We start from the raw sequence: 20,070 nt of genomic DNA, 5'->3' as shown, positions 1-20,070 counted from the left end.
GTTCTTTGACTGCCCATCCCTTAGGCACAAAGTTGCAAATATTGCTTTCATTCACGTATGTCTTCCATGCTTTAGAATGGAGTAATTTTTTTTTCTTGCAGGACTCCTGAGCTGCCCTACGTTATCCTAAGTTGATAGTCATTCTCACAGACATAAGCAAATATACAGCTACAGACTTGGCAGAAAAAACAAGGTTATCCCGCACGTATCTCAGAAAAAAAGTGTTGTTTTTTCTCCCTAGCAAACGTATAAAGCATGTTTCATGTCAAAGAGAGAGTTATGATTAAAAAATTGTAAATTTACCATTTCATTTTGTTTAAAATGATTTCCAGGGAAAGAACACATCAAAAATAATAGTGCAGGTTCACTTCTAAAACTTGCCAACTCACCACTCAACAGTCACAGACTTTCTAAGACTATCTCTGTGCAAGCGGCACGGTTCCTCCACTGCAGAGACAGCAGGGAAATGACAGGAACCGAGGTCCTTCAGTCTCAATCCCTTTTTCGCAACTGCAAATTCACAGGTTAAGGATAAGGTTTTCCAAAGTAGACTAATTGTAGAGGAAACAGCCAGAATTACTTTTGAAAATCTTGCTAGTAAATGCAACACTCTACCATACATGACTGCTACGTAGTTCATGTTTCAGAATAATTTGACCAAGTCATCTTTATCTTGATCCTTCAGAGTCAGACGTGCTTTATCTGGGCACAGCTCTTGCTCTCAAGTGCAATCTTAGTTTTTGTCTTTACATAACCCTGTCTACCTGCTGATCATAGAGTACCTACAAAAGGAGAGTGTGCCATTAATCTACCACCATGACAGAAACATAAACAGGCTAACACTGCTTAAGTGTGACGGCCAACAACCAAATGACCAGCAAACAAGTGAGGCTCTGCCCTATTCATGAAGTGTAAAAAAGCTTATGAAACAAGACAACACCGTTAGCAATAATAAAATCATCTCAAGTTTGTTATATGCTAACCTACCTGAAAAGAGGAAATCAGTCCTCTGGGAAACAACTGTTTTGTAGGTATTAATGCTGTAGTCTCTGGTACAAAGAGGCCTGGGGAGCGAGCTGGAGAGAGTGGATGATGTCTGCTAGGAATTTTCTTTGAATAGAGTGCCCAGTAAAAAGAGAAGGCTAGTAAGACACATAGCTCAGTTCCTATGGTCAGCTCAGTTTCAAACCTACTGATAACAGAAGCAGAAGTCCCACTCATCTCAAGCGTTTCTGTATGGCCAGAGCTCCTTTCTGCTAATCCTAAGAACTTCTTAAGACTACCTCTGCTGTCAGAAGAGATCAGAACAGCTGATATAAGGTCCTTCAGACCTCAAATTCTATTGAGAGAGAGAGAGAGAGAGATAGAGAGATGTTAATTACAGTAAGGCCAAAGAGTAAAGAGGAAGATTAGCTCCAAATCTGTTAGACAAAATAACACTTCAAGAGGCATTTGGATACTTTGATCCTGACCAAGTGGCATGCTCTTGCCTGGTGTGAGATGGCAGCAGTACAGCCCTCATAACCAGAATGCAACTAGGCTGACATTCGCTTTGTCCTAATGAATTGAAGCAAAGCAGCCTGATTTTATCAGTGACCACTCTTCTCAGGATATTCCATGTATGTAGAATGGGAGTAGACAGCAGGTTGGATTTCCTTCACCAGTATAAATCGTTCACTTCTATTAAAGTCAGCGAAGCACTGCCAACTAATACCTGCTGAGGATTTGCACAAGAACCTCCAAGTCTGTATCTTAGAGCCCTTTATACCTTCTTTGCTATAAACCAATTCTCCTCTAGAAAGTCTCCTTGTACAGGAGGCAATTTATACACTGAACTTCACTCCTATATGCACATTCCTACCAATCATCAACAAATATTCTTTAGCAGATGCACAGGAAGCTGACGACAGAACGAGTAATTTTATTCACTGACTCAGTTATGACACTGAAGGGCACTGAACAGCGGAAAGCATCATTTATAGGGAGTTCCACATACAATGTTATTCAGAACATCAGTGGTGCTTTTGTTATTTCTAAGGAGTGCTTAGTAGAATAGTGTTACCCCTCCGAAAGAATCGGTAGCAATGGTGAGAATATAGCTAGCAAGGTTTACATAAAACTAACAGTCATGTTATGCTCAAAAGCTTAAGTTTATTGCTCTATTTAATGACTACCACCAGTATTTTTAAAAAGAATGCCAGTTCTTCCTGCTAGCTTCTCACTGAAGGAAATATTTTAAATACAGCAATAAAATCAAGTGGTTTAAAGATAACACATTTTGCCACACATTCATGCAAACCCTGCTGACAGGGTTTTTACAGGTTCATGGATACAGAATAAACACAGAGTATGTGTACTGAAACATTGGGAAACTTTCCCCACAGTGATGAATTTGTAGGCATAACATTTCAGGCCCTACACCCTGCACCTACTGATGCCAATGGCAAAACCTCAGTGGGAGCAGGATCATCCTTATTGTTCGGAGAGCTGCTTTACCCTTCTCCTGATTGGGAAGCGCAGTAAATTCTCAGAATCCCCTGCACTAATAAAAGTGGTGGGTTTTGGTTATTGTTACAAATAAAGTGAAGCAAAAATATTTTTAGAAGATCATTACAGCGTCTATTCACAAAACACTCATCCTTCATGTTAAGGGTCCTGTGTACCTCCATTTTTCTCTGCTCAAAAAGCACTTAAACATGTGCTTACCTCCAAGTATTAAACACAAACTACAGTCTTCACAGCTTGACTGAGATCTAAAAAGAAAAAAGACAACCAAAACCAGAAGCATGTGCAGCAGCTCTGTATTATTGAAAAGGAACACTGCTGCCCGGACTTGATTAGAATGGGACAATGATTGTCTAAATTTGGTTTGAGGGCAAATGTATCAAAAAGCAACCAACACATTCAGACTGATTTTTTTTTTTCAAGCTGCCTACAGGATTTGCGTTAATTTTATTAATCACTGGGCACCTTGTCACCCTCAGAACTTTGAAACAAGTTTAAATTAATAGAATACAAGTGATTTTATTATTACATTTTTAATAAAGATGAATTCAACTCAGGAAATTCCTCACCTGATTTCAAACCTCAGATTTCAGGGGAAATTATATTTGGATTGTGGTCTGAATACATAAAAAGAGAAACTATTTGCAAAAATCAAACATGGTTGCAAGACAGACACAAGAATATTGACAAAGAAAAGGTAAAGCGTAAAGAATTTATGTTCAGATTAACTTCTACTGTTCACCTCAGATTCACCCAGCTGTCATGATACTGGGGTACATTGCTGGTAAGAATTGGAGGTAAGAGTTTGACACACATCATTGGAATATTTTTCCCCTTTAGTTCTGGTAACACTGGTGGTGGACTGCTTCAGAAAAAATAAACAAGCAAACATGATGTGTGAAATATCATTTCAATGTGAATCTACTTGAATCTTTTAACGCAGAGGCTCAGAAGGTTTACGATATACACAGTATTCGGTAACTTTATATGTAAAAACAATCAGAAAGAGGCAAAAAGTTACTTTCAAGCTTAGTCAACATACGGCACATTTCAGCATGACAATTCAAAAGTTTCACACTGTATTTGGATATATTAGCAATGATTTTTTTTAAAAATAGCAAACTGAAGACAGTGGATTTTTTCTGAATTTTTTCTTGCTTTTGTAACAAATGAAGCTACTATTCTTATTTACAGTATAAATAAGCCTTTTTTGGTGAATATTATGTCCTGTCACATATGTTTAAGACAAGGCGTATCTCAGCTCTTAAATGTCAATGCAAACAAGAGCATAAAAGCAATATCAAAGTAAAACAGTGTATCTTTCCAGCTAAGAGAGCCAGTTTACCATATGCCTCTTATCAGGTGTGAAATATATCTGAATGCAGTCAGAAGTTCTCTTGGTTTTAGCCTTTAGGAATATCATGAGCACTTATTCTTCTGCTGCTCTAGAAAGCTGTTTTCCATACAAGCTCATAACATGATGGACAAATTGATACTGTTCACAAGTCTGGATCATTCCTCCCCTGAAAAGGAAAGAAAAAAAGGGGAGGGGGAACAGCAGCGTTATTACATGCAAATAACATATGAGGAAATGGCATAGCTAACATGAAGCTGGTGTTACACACAAAAGGTCTATTCCAAAGCTTCCTGAAATGAGTGCCCATTGACTGGGAACAGCTCGCAGTCTGACCTAGAGCTCAGTTTTTAAAGTATCTGCTAACTAAGGAACAGAAACTAGTCAGAACAGGAATGGGATTTACCTTCATTTTTCTTGGCAGAGGCCTTCATCCAGTAAGGCAACACCATCATCGTTTACATTCATATTATCAAAGCAGCTATACTCCAAGCACCATTTTGAACACCATGAAAAGCAATCCCACACCCCCAGGCTCTAGATGGATAGATGGGAGCAGGGGGAATAAAGACGGGAAGTAGCTTATCAAACACTTCACAGCTGCACTAAGGACTGAATTCAGGACTATAGTGGGCCAGGCCAGGCCAGGCCAGACAACTGATGTAGCACACGACTTTGCCATTCTGGAATGAGGGTTCTTTCCTCTGTGCCATCCCATGCTGTGCTTTTGGCAAGTTCACCAGGGAACTAGGGGATGGCCAGCAGGATTTTAGGACAGACAGTGGGACTTCAACAAAAGACAACTCAGATTTGTAACTGAATTGACTGCCATGCACACCTTGATAAGTAAAAGACTCCCAGCACAGTAATCTGTTTTGGTTTAGCTTTTATTTCAGCTTTTGCTGTTCTCTTTAAAGTGCAAACCTGAAAGGAAATGCAAGCAGGAGCAGAAACGGTTTGCTTTTCCATGTATCATTAGCCTGTGTATTACTGCAAGTAGCATATTAATCAATGCATGGGTACTACAGCGGGAGACAGAAATGAACAAAAAGAACAAGTTGTCCATTTTAAGCAAATTTTACTAACACTTAAAATTCTGCAAAGAGTACCTCAACAACAGTGATATGATCTCTTGATAATCCATTACAAAAATAATCAAAACTCATGGCTCAAATTCATAGAAGGTGTATGCAGAATTGCGCCAGCGCTGGTGCATAGATCCTGGGAACACAGTGCCAAAAGGAGGCTGAAACAAGTGGTGTTGAGGAACATGGGAACCTGTGGGTGGCCAGCACCAACCAGACTGTGTCGGTCTGAGAAAGACCACATGTGGTGCATTCCCTCAGAAACCTCCACCAGAGGAAATTAATGAAAAGTTGCTTCCTCCAAGCTGAATAGATAGCAGACTGCTCGTACCCTCCTTGGGGACTGCCCTTGTCTATGGGGTGCAGCTTAACAATTGTGGGTCACACAATAACCATACCAGTAAGGGGTAGATGAGTGGTCAAGACAACCTCCTCCTTCAGCCTTTTGCAGTCATTCTGTTAAGCGGCTGTTTGAAATAACATTTAACAATGAGCAGGAAAGTGCAGGGACCCATGCCCCAACCTCTTATCAGTAACCAAAGGTGGGAAACACACACTGCATTTCTAAAGAAACTGTTTCATAGCTGAGCATCTTCTCCCTCTCTGCTCTACTTAATACAGGCTCACAGTTGATCAGTTTCTGAGTCCTTCTGTGCTGCACACAGAATTGAAGTATATTTATGTTAGTTCATGACGCACAATGAACGTTAGTCATATCTGGCAATTACTCCCCATGCAATTCCATCAATAGTGAGGTTGCACCCTGAAGTTGTAGCAACAGAAACACTAGGGTGGCCATCAAGTTTCAGACTGCAGGAAATTATTTTCCTTTTTATCTGGTTCCCTACTATGTGGTGGCTGCCTTCCCACACACATGCACACCATGACATGTGCTTGCTATCCAGGCTTCAGCACAGAATAGAGGAATTACATTCTCATCCCTATTTGCCACAGAAACCTTTCAAATCTGAGTTGCATTGTGGGAAAGGACAGCAAATGTCTCTCAGCACTGTGGGAAGGATGCAGGAATCATCACTTCCACTCCTTAGTCATATTAGGTTATTTTAGGTTCAGATGTTGGCCACTGGTGCAAAGCCCAGTGCACAGGATTCTTCCAAGGGACCTCTAAGGGAATGAAGGGAAAGAAACATTTGTCCCCTTTACCCCCACAGCAACCTCAAAGGCAGTTCTCAGGGCTAATGTCAACCCCTCTACTGCTGTGAACCAGTGAGGTGCATTATTTTACGTGTCTGCTCTGGCCTGCATCCAACCCTCCTTCCCTAAGTCCCTGGTGACTCCTTCTCATCCACCTTATTTTCTCTAGCCAGTAACCACCAGACAGGAGGAGGAGATAGAGAGGGTATTCCTTCCTATGGCTGCTTGGACACTGCCTCATAATCTCATGCTGCTTTGGAAGTCACATGGAGCTTTTGTGGGGGTTTAGTGACAATAACAGTGGATGGCAGCATGACTTCCAAGAGACTATGAGCCCCATTTTTCACTCCTTGAAGAAACCATCCTCTTCTGTAGCAAGGATAGTGATTTGACTATTTTCCATCTTGAGTATTTTCTCCCACAACATTTAAATGGTCTTTTCCACTTCCTTTTCCTCCATGGTGTCCTTTAAGTGTGATCTCCCTTCTCCAGCTTCTGCAAATGACTGCCAATCCCCCTCTCCCTGCAAAGCTAGTATTTCTAATTGGCCTTCTGTATCAAGCACGTTTGTAAGCAGGTGTCTTCAACCTGTGTTTGTATGGCTACTTTCCTGTGTAACATTAGTCACAGAAACAAGATATTTCAGATCCAGCCAGATATTTCACTGGGCCATGGATAATCAGCACTCACTACTCATACTCTGTTCTTTTTATCAAGAAGCCTTTCCTTGTCTGGCCTGAAATCCATTTAAATAGCCAACCTCCAAGCACCTGCAGGTCGCTGTCTATCAGAGCCTCAGCAGGGCAGCAAGCATTTCATTTTCTGCCTCCCACTGAGCATAATTTCTCCTCTGAAATAAAGTTCAGCGTGGGGTTGAGGTTCTTTTTTTTCCTCAGAAAAATCTTTGGTATGTTTTTCGTGACATCTCTTCCCCCGACTACATTTATCATTATCATTAGAGAGAGCACTGAGACATGTTTTGATGGCACTTGAAACCAGTGGGAGAGGAAAAATAACATCTCTGGTGCAAAATTCAAGTCTGTTTACTTCATAATCAAACTCAAGGTGGTGTGTTAAGAAATGCTTAACTGGAAACCATTGAATTTCTGGAGATTTTCACAACTCCCTTCATATGTCTGCAAACACTCCAGACTGCATACTCTCCCCACAAAGTCCCAAGCAGGCATGTCGTCCCAGCACTGCTCACAGCTCCAGCTACGCAAGGCCAGTTATCTTTACTCCTCCTGGGAGCAAAGTGCCGATCTGTGGCTCTCAACTTAAGCTCAGCAGACCTTTGAGCCTTTGCTTCTGTAAGAACATGGGCCCAACTCCTCAGCTGGTGAAAGGTCATCCCTTGCTGCACTGAGCTGTGCAGCTGCCCAGCTGTGCAGATTTTGATGCCAGCTGTGAATCTAGCTCAGTTCTACGGCTTTTCATTGAGATTTACTGCTCATAAAATAGGCAAAGATAAGTTAGAACTGCTTAGAATAGGACAACTTCCTTCCAGGAACATTCTCTCTTAGCCTCCATTTGCCTTTGTTCTTCCCATGTTCCCATTTATTTCTCCTTAAGTAAAGGGAAAGGTTACAATTTTGTTTTTTTTTTAAAGGAAACAGGCTTTCTTACCTGTCTAACCGCAACTGGCAGGCTGTTCGCAATATGTCAACTATGCCCTCGCTCTTCAGCTGTTTACAACAGACACTAGTTGCAATAAAGCAGCCAGTCCTCCCGATGCCTGCACTAAGGGAAGGAAAAGCAGAGAGAGGCAGTGGATGTGTTAAAATGGCTTTGGAACTTTCTTGTTAAATGAGTGCCATTACACCAGCAATCAAACCCCATTATCCCTTTCCTCCCTCCAACCTTTGCCAGGCGGGTGCTTGCAAATATAAAGCCATAACTAGGAAACGATACTAATTTCAATGGGACAACAAAATTAAGCGTGAGCCACTTGCAACAAAAGGATGGACATTGCACTTACAGTGCTAGAAATGGACTGTTGGGTACCATTTGACCCAATACATGATGAAACCACTGAAAATAAGCAGTTAAACAGTATTTCTTAGTTAGACTTGCTTTGAAGGCAATCTTTTCTTTGAGATTCTTAATCCTAATAGCTTCTTTGAAAGGTATTCAGTCACATGTACAGTAGAAAAACCCCAACAAACACATTACTTAAATAATTAGAGCTAACAGCAACATGGTAAGTGCGACGCCATTTGCTGCTCAGATCTGCAATCCAGTAATTCTCTGAATTAGCGCAGGATACAACAAATTCACCATTAAAGATATGTCCTTGTCTTTCCTGAACACCTTTGTTTCTGATTCAGTCTTTGAGTAATGACCAGAATTGATTTTATTCTCAAATGCAAAGTGCTATCAAAGCTGTGAATTCTTATTACCTAATAAAAAGCTAGCAGCGATAGCTGACAGCCCTTCTTACGCATTAAATAATTAAGTGAGCATCCTCAGAAATAATTACTTGACACAACTGCAAGAATCCTGCTTCCATTTAAATTGCTCTAAAGTTATAACACAAAACCATTGGCAACAGGAACAGGTTGCCCAGAGAGGCTGTAGATGTCCCAACCCCTGCAGACACTCAAGGTCAGGCTGGACGGGGCTCTGAGCAACCTGCTCTAGTTGAAGATGTCCCTGCGCGCTGCAGGGGGTTTGGACAAGCTGACCTTTAAAGGTCCCTTCCAACCCAAACCATTCTATGATTCTAATAGCTTCACTATTAGGATTGTAAATATTTTTTTCTTAAAGGTGCATTACTTTACAACACTGAAAGGCAAAACCACAGTGATTATATTCTACCAAGGATCTCCCACAAAGGCCAAAGGAGCTGCAGTACTCAGTGTAACACAGGCCTTGGCTAACGGCTTGCTGCACATGCAACTCTCAAATAGATGCAATGTATTAAATTCTTTCTTCAGGTAAAATGACTGCAACTGAGGATAGTCTGAAAGGGCTCTGGTCCACAGTTATCACATCAAATATTTCATAATCCTATCACCATGTCTCTTAGTAGTTATTTCAGATAAAAATACCCCATTTCCCCCCAAACTATTACTGTGTCATGGGGATGACACCATACAAGAGGACAAAACAAGTATGCAAAGCAAGAGTGACATGGTGACCAGAATCTTTACCTGCAACCAATACCATAATACTTAAAAGAGCTCTTAGAGAAGGACCTTCTTACAAACCATTTGTTATTTTTCTCTGAACTTTCCCCATTTTATCAAAATCTGTTTTAAAACACAGGCAGAAAAACTGGACATGTGGCATCATACGAATGTTTTACTAGTGATTACTCCATAATAGCTTATAGGTGGATCTTTGATGACACCAGGCTACCAACCATTCATGCCAAGAGTCTTTATAAAAACATTCCCATTGTATGATAATACCCCATACACTATGGCATCTGGATAGCAACTATTTCCTAGGAAATGTTATGCAAAACTACATAAAATTCCTTACCAAAATCCCAAAGATCAATTTGGAAAAATGTCTTTTATTGAAGTCATGGAAGATTACCCTGGCAAGGTTACTGCATCACTTATCAGGCTTTCCTCTATTTACCTGAAACAATCGTTTTGAGAACTGACTTGTAGTTTTCAAGTAATCACATTTAACCTCTCTAAACACTGGCAAAACAGAAATTGCTTTTAGACTTCTGGAACTTCTCAACTTTTCCAAGAACTAGAACTCTACTATACTAAACTTCAATGGTTTAGAGCCTGTGGACCAATTTTGTTAAACATTCTTGAAAACCATTCAGTACAGCTGATTTAATAATAGTTAGTAGTTGTTGCTTAACACATTCCCTAGTGAGCGGTGCGAAAGAATGTACTTCATCGTGTCTACAACTAATAAGTACGTCATCCTACTTCTTTGTGAAGACAGAAGTATCTATCTTCATCTATTTTTTCTGCTCTGTGATGAATAATTACAATTTTCTTGTCAGGCTTCAAATCACTGCAAAGATTCTGCTGCTTCTGTATAAGAAATCTTCATATTTGCCAGCGGCTTTTCACAGATATTTCAGTTTTACTATCAACTGCATACATTTCCTGTCTATTGATTAGTACTTGCTGCAATCAGCTTTGCCACTGTTTCATTTGTTTTATGTATTACACTTAAATTATTTTCTTTGGCCTAATGAGGATTTTTTTAAAATCAAAGATGGAATCTACAAAACAGGGTTTTGAGGCTTAGGGTTAAATAGTCTAATTTTTCTGTTTGCATGTGTTTTTCTACTCAATTTCACTCACAGTATGTTAATCTTTGGTAACCTGGCCCTTTTAAGGTCATTAAGGCATATGTTACTGATAAGGCAAATAAAATGATACTGTTCTTACTTGTAACTAAGCCACCACCAGCTTCTGTGTTCAGCTCAGTCTGGACCTAAATGTAACACTTGGTAATAGAAAATTGTTGCAATTAAATTTTAGAAGTTCCAAGCATCTTTCAGCAGCAGTTGGGCAAGATCTCCCCCATGTCTGACTGATGGCCAATATGACAGTTACCTGCACTATGCCACTGTATCTGAAGAAGCCCTTAGAAGTCATATACAACATTTATTTACCTGCAGTGAACAATCACTGGGGCATTCTTCTCTTCAGCACTCTGCATTGCCTCTTCAACTTCCAGTACTAGCTGTAACAGAGGTGGGGCTTGATCTGGTGTCTTCTGGTCTGGCCAAGATGTGTACCAGTAATGTTTCAGGTTTCTGACTTCTTCTCCTTTCTGCAATCCAGATAAGAGAAACACCACAAAATTTTAAAAGAACTTCTGATTGTAAATTGATATTGAAACCTGCCTTTCTCTGTAAGAATGAGATGAGTAAATCAATGGCTAAATGGAACAGGAGAACCAAATGGCAAGCCACACAACACAGAAATCTGGATTTCAAATATCACGTCTGCACTTCAGTAAACTGCCTTAAAAAAAGAAATAATCTCCCCCCCAAGTATGATGCTCTTTTAGTGCCAAGAGCTGTGTGCAAAACACTCCAGGCAGTCTGTTCTCTCTTGACAGATTCATTCAGCAAAGCCAGAGCTGTGCCTGTGACATAATTGCTTTCATAATGTATTTGACAGACAGAGAGCCAGGAGCCATATCTCTGTCTCTGATAGCTAGATAGAGGAGGTAGAAAGATGGGAGCTTATTTTTCTCTCTCTTCTGATGGACAGACTCATATCAGTTTCCTGTCAATTCTACTCTTCTCTTAGACATGGTGAGAAATTCAGAGACACTACGGAAGATAGGAATTGTATCTAGTTGCAGTCCAGAGCTTTTCGAGACACACAAATCCCAATTCTCCCTCTGTCTCAGCATGCCTATGAATATAGCAAATGTGCCGTTACCTTTTCTGAGTGCCAAGTAGCACTGCGTACTTCTGATTTTGTGTGTTCAAAGTGACATCCTTCTGCCTGATTTCTAAAGGTGCCAAATAGTAACATGGAGCTCAGGGAACCTTTCAGCCATTACATAAGCCAGCTGGCATAGGGCTAAGCAAATGTCTTCAAAAGGTCCGAGAACAGAAGTGATAGTTTCCACAACCTTCACTTAAACACATGGCTGGCTGAGTTTAAGAGGGGAGGAAAAAGTGAACAAATTCACCTCTTTCTAAAGAGTCAGACACAAATATCTGGAAATAGTTTCTGTCACCTGTACTCCTAAGTCCCTATGACCGTCAGTCACCGGATGTTAAAAGTGCTCTGTGGTTGTGCCAGTTTCCATCCTTCTCATGGGTTGACAAAGCTTTTCCATAGCTTCACAGTGAACTAGACTGGGGAAGCAATCTAGGTTTTTATTTTTCTTGCTCATGCTAGATTAATTTTCAGACAGATCAATAAGTTTCCCCCTTTAGCTTACCAGTCACATAAACACTTGTGTGGGCACACGGGAGATGGCACAAGGGTAGGAACAAGAGAGCTGGACAAAGGGAAGCTGAGCTTCATTTAGTTGCTGTTCCAGCTCATATTGGGTTTAAAACGTTCGTTGAAGCACAGCCATAAGAACCTTAATGGTATATTTAGCTCAGTGTAGGAAAAGAGCCTGGCTTTAGGTTATTTACCTTAGTGAGAGAATGTTCTGGTCAAGAAAGCATAACTCGTTGTCATGAACAGTACTTCAACTCGCTATGGTACATCCAATCAAATTTCAACACTGCTCCAAAACATGAACATACACAGTCGCTTTTGAATGTGTGACTATGTATGAGCCACAGAAGTTATGAACACTGGATTCTTAAGTGGGTTGTGAAAAATTATAATAAAAATGTTGTCAACAATACTGAGAGAAAAGTAAAAGATAAGAGTCATCTGAAGAAAAGCATGAATCACTGCATAAAGTCACTCACTTGACAGAAACAGAACAGAGCTGAAGTTCTAATGATGAACTCTGGATGTTTTTAGTGTTATCTACACTGTTACCAGCTTTACACTTCTGCTTAGAGAACCCTGACTTCTGTGGCTCTGTGCACTTCTGCTTTGACTTTAACAAAATATGCTCTATTGGTGCTTCCTTGGGAACACATAGAAGTAGGCAAGATTTGACGGTTTGAGGTCTACCATCATGTATGCTGTAGCTGAGGCTGGGATCATGAATCGGTGGCTAGATGCTGGCAAGTTCCTTTGAGAAAGGAAAACAAGCCTTGCCCTATTACCTGAGCATTTTCCAAATTCCTAAAGCTTGTCAAATCCAGTCCCCTATTCTGAGAAAAGCACGACAGTCCACTCTGTAACACATGCAGTAATCCTATATTGCTGCTGGTGGTATCACATACTTCTGACCACTGCTGTTTAAGGGAAAAGAGGAGTCAATTCATGGCTTCTCTAGCTTTTGCTACTAAGTCATTTAACATGCATATGGTCTGGAGCCAGTACTCACTACTGCTATTAAATGACAAATGTACAGCTCTAGGCAATGGTAACCTAATAAATGGAATCTTTATTTCAGCTCTAGAACTCAGCAGTTTACCCCCTGACACTTGCGGGTGATATAAAAGAGGCACTGATCCATTAGTACTGAAAACAAAAGCACTATTGAACTGAAAAACAAACTGGGGTGAGCTTAAAGTAAATAATCAATTATCAAGTCATTTAAGTAGGGAAGGAACTACATCCTTGGAGACGTGTATGTCCAATAAAGGCTTTCCTATAATTTCCTATTCTATCTTATGGCAGTTGGACTAGATGACCTTTAAAAGGACCCATCCAACCCAAACTATTCTATGATTTGTGAGAGACAAGCACTTGTCTTTCCTGGCTACGATTGGGAAAAGTGTGTTGTATCTATATTTCTTTCCTTATCAATTTGCTGTACTCTGCTACCCTAGCTATTCTTTTCTTTCTGTTAGTGCCTGAACATACCGGATATGCCCTGACAAATAATCTGGCTTTCAGTTTGCTGGTTGTTGGGTTTTTTTTTTCCCCTGTGGGATCCACAGTTTTGTATACAAAAGAGATACATTCATATTTGACTCTAAATTCTGAAGCTCCTTCTCTAACATGGAGAGCTTCACTTACGGAAGATCACTTACAGAAGAGCTGAGCAGGGATAAGAGAATTTGGGAAAACTCTGAGAGGTTGCTGTGGAAGAAAACATTCTACAGAGTATTAGCTTGAAAGGTACTTGTGAGATGGGAGTATGGCTTATTATGCTTGAATTGTTGTATATAAGCTCTTCAGGACTGTTTCTTTGTTTTGTGCAACACCTGTAAGAAAGATTGTTTTTTGGATATACTACTACAATATTGATATTAAAAGCCACTCCCTTGCAACTCCCATCTGAAAATGGAACTGCCTATTACCTTCCTGAGAAGAATGATCCTTCCTCAGGGAAAGAATCAAATTTCCTTCCATAAATATAGAGGGAAAGTGGTTTTTTGTTTGGGGGGTGGGGAGAACATCGAACATTTCAACCTAAATCTCTAAAGTTAATGTCAAGCTGAAAAAAAAAATTGCATTATTCACTAATATTAAAATGTTGTATTTAACAATTTAAAACAATTATGAAAAACTCTTCTGGCAGACAGTGTAGTTTTTTTTATTGAGGAAATTTTGTTTTATCATAGTAACTCAGAAGTTACTGGTTCTGTTAGATATCAACATTCCAGCAGAATTAATCTGTGTTTTATCTTGCTGCTGCACTGTAGTGTTTTGGATAAATTATGTTTAAGACCTCTGCAAGTCTGTAACACACTTGTAAATATTCCTTACTTCCCACTTGTCAGGGAGTGTGATTTTGTCCTTGCTGCCTTTGCCAAAAGCATGAGTGACAGACTTTCCACACTCTCAATCCAGACATGGGATTTCATATGCTGGCTTTCTGCCTGTTAGCATATGGCTGAAGAGAACTGAAACTGATTAGATAAAAGGAGAGTTTTTCCAGCTCGGAAAGAAACTATGGCATTATACTGAGGTCAGAGGTAGATCTTGTAGATGAAAGATGTATAAAGTTTAATAAATAGACTGTTCTAATTAAAACACGTAGCTTGAGATTCTAGAACCTAGCAACGAAAACAGTTGTAAAATAGGATTCTGGTACTTTAGACTAAGTAGCATTTAAGTACTAAAAAAAAATTAAACCTCTGTTTAAACTCCCCATCCACAAGATGACAGAATGTAAAACTACATATACAGTTAGCTGGAAAGATACTAACGTTCAGAAATGTAAGCATGGAGAATGCTGTGGTGAAAGTGTTTTTAAAGGTCATCAACAGTTTTAGTGCCTTGGAGTGGAATGATGCCTTAAAGCATCTTCAAAGTCAAGACAGCCAAATCTCTCAAAGAATAAATTAGCATGGTACCTATTAAAATGGCTTCAGCCATGGTGAAGAGAAGTGGTGTTACCACAACACTAACAAGTGCCAAGCAGAGCAGCAGTCCCACTGCTGAAAGAAACTGAAAACAGGTAAGCAAAATTAAAAAGCCTTTTGCTCGGTTCTCAACTCCCCCACTTATTGTTAGTAGCACAAGTCACCTTAGGTGTAACCAGCTGGTGGGTATCCAGCAGTCTGACAGCATCCTAATAATGATCATAAAAAGACAAGAAGCACAATCTAAATATTTCTTAGGGGTCTTGCCATACTACAAATTATGTAAGATGTCATGCAGGTAGAAGTTCCCTGTTAGTAATAGTAACCCTTTGCCTAAGTCCATGGCCCAAAGAATAAACAAGCCTTTGAATTCTACAAGTGCTGCCTGTCTGACTTGGAAAGGCTGGTAAGAAGCCATCCGCGAGCTAACCTGTCACTCTAAATCACCAGTCAACACAGAAGATACAGGCAGAGAATGAGTCACTGGTTTCTTCCACTGACTGAACCCTGTACTGCTACAATTGGCCTGGTAGCTTTCAGAGTGTATATATACAGTAAAAATCTCTGACTGCTTATTTTACTGTAGCTCTTATATGTTAGCAAACTGGGCAAAGCTATGACAAGTTCAGTAATGAGAAGTTATATTTGTACAGCAGTACGCTGTGCAGAAGATTTCTACACAACCCTCCATGAACATCTCCATTTAAGGGTTAAGACAGCTAAATTACTCTAAGTACATTAGAATGATTTACCTTTAGGGTGATGAGCCTTAAACGGTAGTCGTCTGCTTGTATGACTTGGTTAACTGTGATTTCTATTCCTTCATAGGTAACCTGCTCCTCTGGCCAATATTCTGTGCATTTCTGTGAGCAATACAAAATAAATCTAGTTAAACAGATATCAAGGGAGGTTCATTTTTACTCCTCTGAAATTGGATATAGCACATGCATAGATAAATACGAATGAATGTTGTTTCTATACTAAATACAAGTTTTCACTTTCTAAACAGGGACCACATTTTCAGGTGATTTTTTGCTGCATTCATAATAGCCTGACTGCATGATTAAAAATGCACAGATCAAGTCATAACTAACCAATATTTTTGAATACACACATCCTTATTTATCTTTATCCAACTGATGAGCAGTTTGAAGGTTCATTAGAAAGGCTAGTGGCCATGTGCCTGTGTTTTTAGATTAATCCTTTTCTTAAGATAATAATGATTAGTATAATATACACTAGTTACCAATATTTCTGAAGTGTGTATACACTGATATGGAAACACAAAATACATCTTTTCTATTTTTTATACTCAGAGACCATTGACCAAAGGGTCAATGATAAGATGATCATTTGCATAGATTTTTTGTGCAAAAGAACACAACTGGGGATATTTTTGGGAATTAGATTATGTACCAAAATCCACTTTAAATGGATACTGAGAATCTTTTAAAGCTAAGAATCTAAAAGGAAGCTGTGAGACCTATTAGACTACAACATTTGGTTTTGCCAAAGAGCAGTCAGAGATGAAGCCAGCACAACCTGACAATTAGAGAAGGAGAAACTAGTGTTCATTTGCAAATCTACATTGTGGTACTGATATACTAGTCATGAGTAGGTGAGAATCTGTAAGCGCTCCTACCCTGGAAGGAGGCCTGAAAAAGACTGTGGGTTTTGGCATGCAGTTTCTCTTTAAACTAATCAATATGCAAAGGAAGAGACAAGCACTTCAACATGGTGCCTGAACTAGGTCACGGACAAGGAATGACATGAACAAGGCAGGGCCTGAGAAAAAGGCTCCCTTGTGATAATGGACGAAGTAATCCCGTTATCACAGGAGAATAAGAATCTGCTATTGGACAAACCCACTTAAAGATGATGCTTGTAAGCTTCCGCTTTTACATAGCGGTACACGATCCTGAAAGAAGCAAGTTAAATCATTTTGCTCTCCCCCATCAAAATAATAAAAAATAATTTCACGTCAGACTAACAACGGAAAAGTATTTTGCAAAGTTACCGAGTCAAAATTTCTGTGTGGGAGAATCGGTGTTGTTCCATCTGCATAGTGCATCAGTTAATAACCCACTGGGAATGCGGCCCACTGTCTCTCTGTGAAATTATTTACGCAGATTGCATTTTTTCTTTTTCTCCTCTTAAACTGCAGAATCCATTGTAAAAATTGTCAAGAGCGCTAGCAGCTATCAATAGGCACAGACGTTGCTCTGCTTAAAGGAGTGGAGTAAGATTGCCCACTCATTTCTGTGGGCTGTCTGTCAGTTCAGATTAGATGTGACAGAGGGCTGAGATACAGAGCTTTTAATACTCACATTAGCAAAGTCATTGCACTGAGGAGGAATACAAAGCCCCTGTTACTAGCATCATTGCTGAACAAAGGTTTTGGTTTTGAATCTACGTACTTCTGAGTCCTGTTATTCGTATATTAATGTAAATGTTACGGAAGAAAGGGAATGAATATAGGAGACATTTACGTGAAAGGACTTACCCTATATTTATGGCTGAGATTCCTGACACCATTTAATTTTTGACACAAAAGGTATCAGAAAAGACTCAGCAGCTTTGTTATGATATATAGGCTGTAGCAAGCTCCAGTTATATAGCGCATCAGCACTGCAGTGCACTGCTTTCCCAAGACTGATACGATGGGTGCAATACTTGGTCAGTGTGGATAAGAAGAAATTCAGATGTAAATGTTAATTTACATTCCTGTTATACAATCTTGCTATGAAAACTATAGTGGAAGAACTTATCACCAGATATATCATTCAGGACCAATATTTCCTCTGCATCATCTTTAAACTTCTAAGTCCTTAAATAATTCTGGTACACTGTGTCATGACATATTAACATCTTACTTGCCATACTGGCAACTCTGATTAGCGAGCTGCCTCTCAGATAGAGGCAGATGTGAGTTTAAAATGTTAGTGCAAACAAAACATTAGATCAGCTGCATATCGTACTTTGCATCAGCAATGCCTTGACAGTATGCGTCCAACCAGATGGCTATAACAACTGACCATTTTTAACTTGCAAAGCATGACAATTCTGTGTCTGCCTTGTTCCTGTCTTTTTTTCATGAAAATCCAAGGTTAAATTTACTTCACAACTGGGGAAGGCTAAAGGTTTGTGCACATGCCTAATTATGGGCACTAAGCTCCCAGCTAGAGGTTAAGCTATTATAACTGTGTGTATGACAGAGGTATGCCCATATTCTAGGGCTTGTAAGTGTCTAAAGCCTCTTCTCCAATGGAAATTCTCTCACCTAAATGACTAATGGGTTCTCAGGGACAAGCTTTGACAAATATTGCTGCTGTGGCTTCAGAAACACCATTTAGATCTCTCCACTACACCTCGGTGGGGAGGGATACAGAGCCCAACACATGCCCAGACGACTTCCTCACATCATACACTGCCAATAAAGGCAGACTTAAGCTCACCTACCTGTCTGTGAACCAAAGCCCAGGCACATGGTTCTTGTAAGTCTGCTATGGGGAAAATATTTCAGCAGGCAAGTAATGAACAGCTGGGGGGCAGCAGTATTTTAAACTGCAAGAAAAATCATAGAATTATAGAATCATTAAGGTTGGAAAAGACCTCTAGGATCATCAAGTCCAACTGTCAGCCCAACGCTACCCTGTCTCCTAAACCATGCCCTTAAGTGCCATGCCTACTTGTCTCTTACATACCTCCAGGGATGGTCGCTCAGCTACTTCCCCAGGCAGCCTGTTCCAATGCCTGACCACTCTCTCTGTAAAGAAATTCTTCCTAATATCCAATCTAAACCTTCCCTGATGCAGCTTAAAGCCGTTTCCTCTTGTTCTATCGCTAGTAACCAGGGAGAAGAGTGACACCCACCTCACTACCACCTTTCAGGTAGTTGTAGAGAGCAATTATGTCTCCCCTCAGCCTCCTCTTCTCCAGGATAAACAACCCCAGTTCCTTCAGCTGCTCTGCAGAAGACTTGCTCTCCAGACCCTTCACCAGCTTTGTTGCCTTTCTCTGGACACGCTCCAGCAACTCAGTGTCTTGTACTCTGGGCCCAAAACTGAACACAGTACTCAAGGTGCGGCCTCACCAGTGCCAAGTACAGGGGCATGATCACTTCCCTGCTCCTGCTGGCCACACTATTCCTGATACAAGCCAGGATGCTGTTGGCCTTCTTGGCCACCTGGGCACACTGCTGGCTCATGTTCAGCTGGCTGTCGACCAGCACCCCCAGGTCCTTCTCCACCAAGCAGCTCTCCAGCCACTTTTCCCCAAGCCTGTAGTGTTGCATGGGGTTGTTGTGACCCAAGTACAAGACCTGGTGCTTAGTCTTGTTGAACCTCATACAGTTGGCCGTGGCCCATTGATCCAGCCTGTCCAGGTCCCTCTGCAGAGCCTTCCTACCCACCAGCAGATCAGCACTCCCACCCAACTTGGTGTCACCTGCAAACTGACTGAGGGTGCACTCGATCCCCTCGTCCAGATCATTAATAAAGATATTAAACAGAACTGGTCCCAACAGTGAGCCCTGGGGAACCCTGGTCGTGACCGGCTGCCAACTGGATTTAGCTCCATTCATCACAACTCTCTGGGCTCAGCCATTCAGCCAGTTTTCTACCCAACGAAGGGTACGCCTGTCCAAGCCATGAGCCGCCAGCTTCTCTAGGATACTGTGGGAGACAGTATCATTGGCTTTACTAAAGTCCACGTATCATGTTAGGTGGATTAGCAGAAACACCATGACAGTTCAATTTTTGGAAGTAGGTGGTGAATAGAAAATTTCAGCATCTTAATTTCAATTTTTCAAAAGCATTTTGTAGATGCATTCAGGAAAAGGTCTTCCATATCCAAACCAGCTCTTGTTGTTGGTTATTGTAACTAGCATCTTTCATAAGTCGGGGACAGCCTCAATGAAATGTGGTTATAGATGCTGAATCGTAATAAATGCACCAACTCTGCTGATAAGATATTCAGCCTTAGTAGTTATGGGGTACTACTGGATGTGATTACTTTAGAGAGAACTTGAAAGAGTGTCTGCAAATAAAGATGGGTTTAGAGAGGTTTCAGGTTGGCTGGGAGAGGGAAAATGGCAAAACCAGCAGTAGGCTAAGTCAGACAGATTAGACAGAAAAACA

At 40.4% G+C, this 20,070-nt stretch overlaps 1 protein-coding gene across 22 annotated transcripts in view; it reads right to left on the bottom strand.

The window, feature by feature from the left end:
• Window positions 1–2,131: 2,131 nt before the first annotated feature.
• The window catches only part of PTPN5 (protein tyrosine phosphatase non-receptor type 5), a 90,241-nt gene continuing 72,302 nt past the window's right edge, over window positions 2,132–20,070 (bottom strand). For all 22 annotated transcript variants that reach the window (XM_075094612.1, XM_075094624.1, XM_075094617.1 and 19 more), the window contains 4 exons: window positions 15,685–15,795; window positions 10,694–10,854; window positions 7,726–7,839; window positions 2,132–4,028 (listed from right to left, as the gene is read on the bottom strand). In XM_075094612.1, the coding sequence (XP_074950713.1) occupies window positions 3,935–4,028; window positions 7,726–7,839; window positions 10,694–10,854; window positions 15,685–15,795 (480 nt within the window). In that variant the 3' untranslated portion in view covers window positions 2,132–3,934. The remainder of the gene's footprint in view (window positions 4,029–7,725; window positions 7,840–10,693; window positions 10,855–15,684; window positions 15,796–20,070) is intronic.

The sequence above is a fragment of the Phalacrocorax aristotelis genome, chromosome 5, assembly GCF_949628215.1.
Source record: "Phalacrocorax aristotelis chromosome 5, bGulAri2.1, whole genome shotgun sequence".
NCBI lineage: Eukaryota > Metazoa > Chordata > Aves > Suliformes > Phalacrocoracidae > Phalacrocorax > Phalacrocorax aristotelis.
The sequence above is the reverse complement of the archived record's forward strand: the minus strand, read 5'-3'. Positions and strand labels throughout refer to the sequence as shown.